Source organism: Rhinolophus hipposideros, assembly GCF_964194185.1.
Source record: "Rhinolophus hipposideros genome assembly, chromosome: 13".
Classification (NCBI taxonomy): domain Eukaryota; kingdom Metazoa; phylum Chordata; class Mammalia; order Chiroptera; family Rhinolophidae; genus Rhinolophus; species Rhinolophus hipposideros.
The window spans coordinates 35,728,259-35,731,436 of record NC_138059.1 but is presented as its reverse complement, the minus strand read 5'-3'; the positions used below and the strand labels follow the sequence as shown (position 1 = coordinate 35,731,436).

At 41.0% G+C, this 3,178-nt stretch overlaps 1 protein-coding gene across 1 annotated transcript; it reads right to left on the bottom strand.

The window, feature by feature from the left end:
- Positions 1-2,160: 2,160 nt before the first annotated feature.
- Positions 2,161-2,754, bottom strand: LOC308506752 (large ribosomal subunit protein uL6-like; the record flags this gene model as incomplete). Its single annotated transcript, XM_081070649.1, has 1 exon — positions 2,161-2,754. Exon 1 carries the CDS (start codon positions 2,737-2,739, stop codon positions 2,161-2,163), a length of 579 nt encoding a protein of 192 aa, XP_080926775.1. The 5' UTR covers positions 2,740-2,754.
- Between the last annotated feature and the right edge of the window lie 424 nt (positions 2,755-3,178).

The window sequence follows — 3,178 nt, the reverse complement described above, 5'->3', positions numbered from 1 at the left end:
CATGGTGGGGCCAGTCTCTACAGGCCAGTCACTCAACAGGGCTGAAGGGGCCTCATTTCCTCACAAATAGAACAAAGCTCAAGTGCAGTTCCCACAGGTCAGTTTGGTTGTGTTTGGTTCCTGCAACTGTCTAGATAAGATAAGAAGGAAGGGAATAAGGAAACAAATGAGTGGTAGAGAGTCATTCATTACCATTTTTCTTGTCCTATTCAGTGGTAAATGATTGGTCATTGTTGACAGCTCCTTCCATTGAATACTTTTATGTCCTGGGGAAAACGTCCTTTAGATTTATTATCAGCACTTCCAGCGGTACACATGTAGTCAGTTTGTTTTTCAGTAAATTCTTATGATATTCTTACAACTTACAACTCCCAGAATAGCTTGCCAATGGTCGTAGTTCTTTAGTTTGAAAAACAAAAAAAAAGGTGTGTGGGAAGCATTTGTATGGATGATATGAGACAGGAGTTTAAGTTGGGTTAAAAGTTGTCTTGGATAGTGGGGAAGTCAGGAAGGTACATAAACATGTAAACTACAAAAAATATAATGAAGTAAAATCATAAAGTACTATGGCAATAAATGCTTACATATTAAGCAGTATGTCACCAAAGGGAAAATAAAACAAAAAGATAATAATACAAATTGCTGAGATCTCTCAAAATTTAACAGTTTCTTTGGTCTTTTTCTATTTTAAATTTATTTAGGAAAAACTACAAACATCATTTTACTTGTCTAAGGAACTTTTTATTTGGTTTCTAAATGCAACAAAAATTTGAGCTTTTAAATTTTACTTTTAAGATTGAGGACATAAGGAAACCTTAACTGGTAGAAGTGTTACTGCTTTGAGAAAAAAAATTGATTTTGTGACAAATAAGGTTGGGTTGAAAACAGCATTACACTCTCTGTGTGTAGGACACAATGACATCTGAAGGCAGCCGATAGAACAAAGTCTAGTCTAAAAGTATGCTTCTTTGATTAGGTGTGTACACGCTGTATGTTCACTCAAGCCAATCCACGAGGCCTTCCTGCTCCTCCAGCTCAACCTCTCCTTCCTGCGCAAACCCACAGCTTTTTATTATTGTCTCGCAGGCCACCTACCGTGCGCCATACAAAGCCCCTGCTAAGTGTCTTGAGGCCTTAGACCATGTTTTAGGTTAAGCTCCCTAGAAACAGAGCCTATGTCAGAACTTCATGTGCCTGTGATGTATCGAGGGAGCTCTTTCAGGAGGCATCTGTAGGGTAGTGAGGGGCACAGGATAAGGCAGTGGAAGGAAATGGCTTCTCCCAGACCCTCTCAAGCTCTGGGGAATAAGTTGTACTGCAGAGCTGTCTTGCCTTGAGACAAAGGAGCAAGACTTTTATACCCTTCCCCAGGGTTCCTGATCTCAGATGAAGGCATCTTAACTCTGGGCATTGCCCAAGTTCAATCCTCTGGGCAAGCTTGCAGGAGTGAGCATTCAGCCAAAGCACCAGCAGAACTTGTGGAAACAAGCACACCAAACAACAGGAAAAGGAATTCTAAGCCACCTGGGAGAGTCACCAACATTTTCTGTTTCGGGTAAGCCTGGGAATCAGCATCATGAGTCCAGAATAGGGGCAGGGAGAGCATTCTGGAGCAGAATTAACTGAGATACAAGCAAACCTAGGACAGCCTATGGTCTAGGGTGAGGGTTCACTTGGCAGGAATCAGCATGGACTAATCAAGGCCTAGGACCAGATGATAATAATGAGTAACCACAATAATAGCTAATACTTGTATCTTGTTTATTGCATCCACACACTGTTCTAAGTTCTTTTCTTAAATGAACATTTCTATTCTTCACCATAACCCAATGAGGTAGGTACAGATCTTATTACCAATTATAGATGAGGACATTAATTTATAGATGAGGAAGTAGACATTCATGAAGAGGTTATACAACTTTACTAAGGTTACAAAGCAAGCAAGTGACTGAGCTGAGTATTAAATCCAAGCAGTTTCTACTTTGAGTTCCTGCGCTCTGTGTGGCCTTTCTGTATCGCTATTGCCTCCCCAATGCAGAATTTATTTATTTTTTATTTTTTTCAATACATGTCTTTTATTGCGCCTTCAAAATATCACAAAGTTCAGATTCGCTCTGTGTCTTGACATCTTGGTGTTTCTGTAGCTGGACAACTTACACCTTATTCATCAGCCTGCTGAACTGTTCCTCTTTCAGAAACATAGATACCATCCAAAATTTTTCTGATGTCCTTGTTTTTAACTGTTGTGGCTTGCTGAATCAAAGCAGCTGAATTTGATACAAGTTCAATGTCATTTCCTTCAAGAATTAACTCATCTTTCTGGGCTTGAGATACTGAACAAGCAACACCTGACCTCATCCGAACCCTGCGGATGTATTTTTCACCCAAGAAATTTCGGATTTCAACAAGAGAACCATTCTCCTGAATAACGACGTTGATGGGGAAGTGAGCATACACAGACCTCATCTTGTAACGGAAGCCCAGTGTAACACCCTTGATCATGTTCTGTACATGACTACAGATAGTGCGAACAGTAGCCAGTTCCTTTCTATTTCCCCACCATTTGTCAACCCGAAGCCTCTTCTTCTTCTTTCCAAGGAGACTGAGTTCTACATTGATGTGATTGAAGTCCCTCCGCAGGGTGCCTCTGGGGCCCTTCACAATAACTGTGCGTCCCTTCAGAGTGATGTCCACATTTTCTGGAATGTCCACAGTCTGATTGCTGAGAATGGTCTTCATCCTCGCAGTAGATTCAGCAAAACCCAATGCAGAATTTAGCTACCACTGCCAGAAAAATGAGAATAGGATATGTGTTAGTTTCCTATTGCTGCTGTAACAATTACCACAAACTTCGTGGCTGAAAACAACACAAATTTATGATTTTACTGTTCTAGAAGTCAGAAGTCTGCAATAGGTTTCATTGGGCTAAAATCAGGGCATCAGATCAGCAGGGCTCTTTCTTGGGGCTCTAGGTGAGAATCAATTTCCTTGCCTTTTTCAGCTTCTAGAAGCCTATTAATTCCCTGGTTTGTGGCCTCTTCCTCTTTCTTCAAAGCCATCCGTGTAGCATCTGCAAATCTTTCTTTCACTCTGACTTTCCAACCTCCCTCTTTCACTTACAAGGACCTTGGTGATTACATTGGGCCACCCACATAAACCAGGATACTCTCCCATTTCA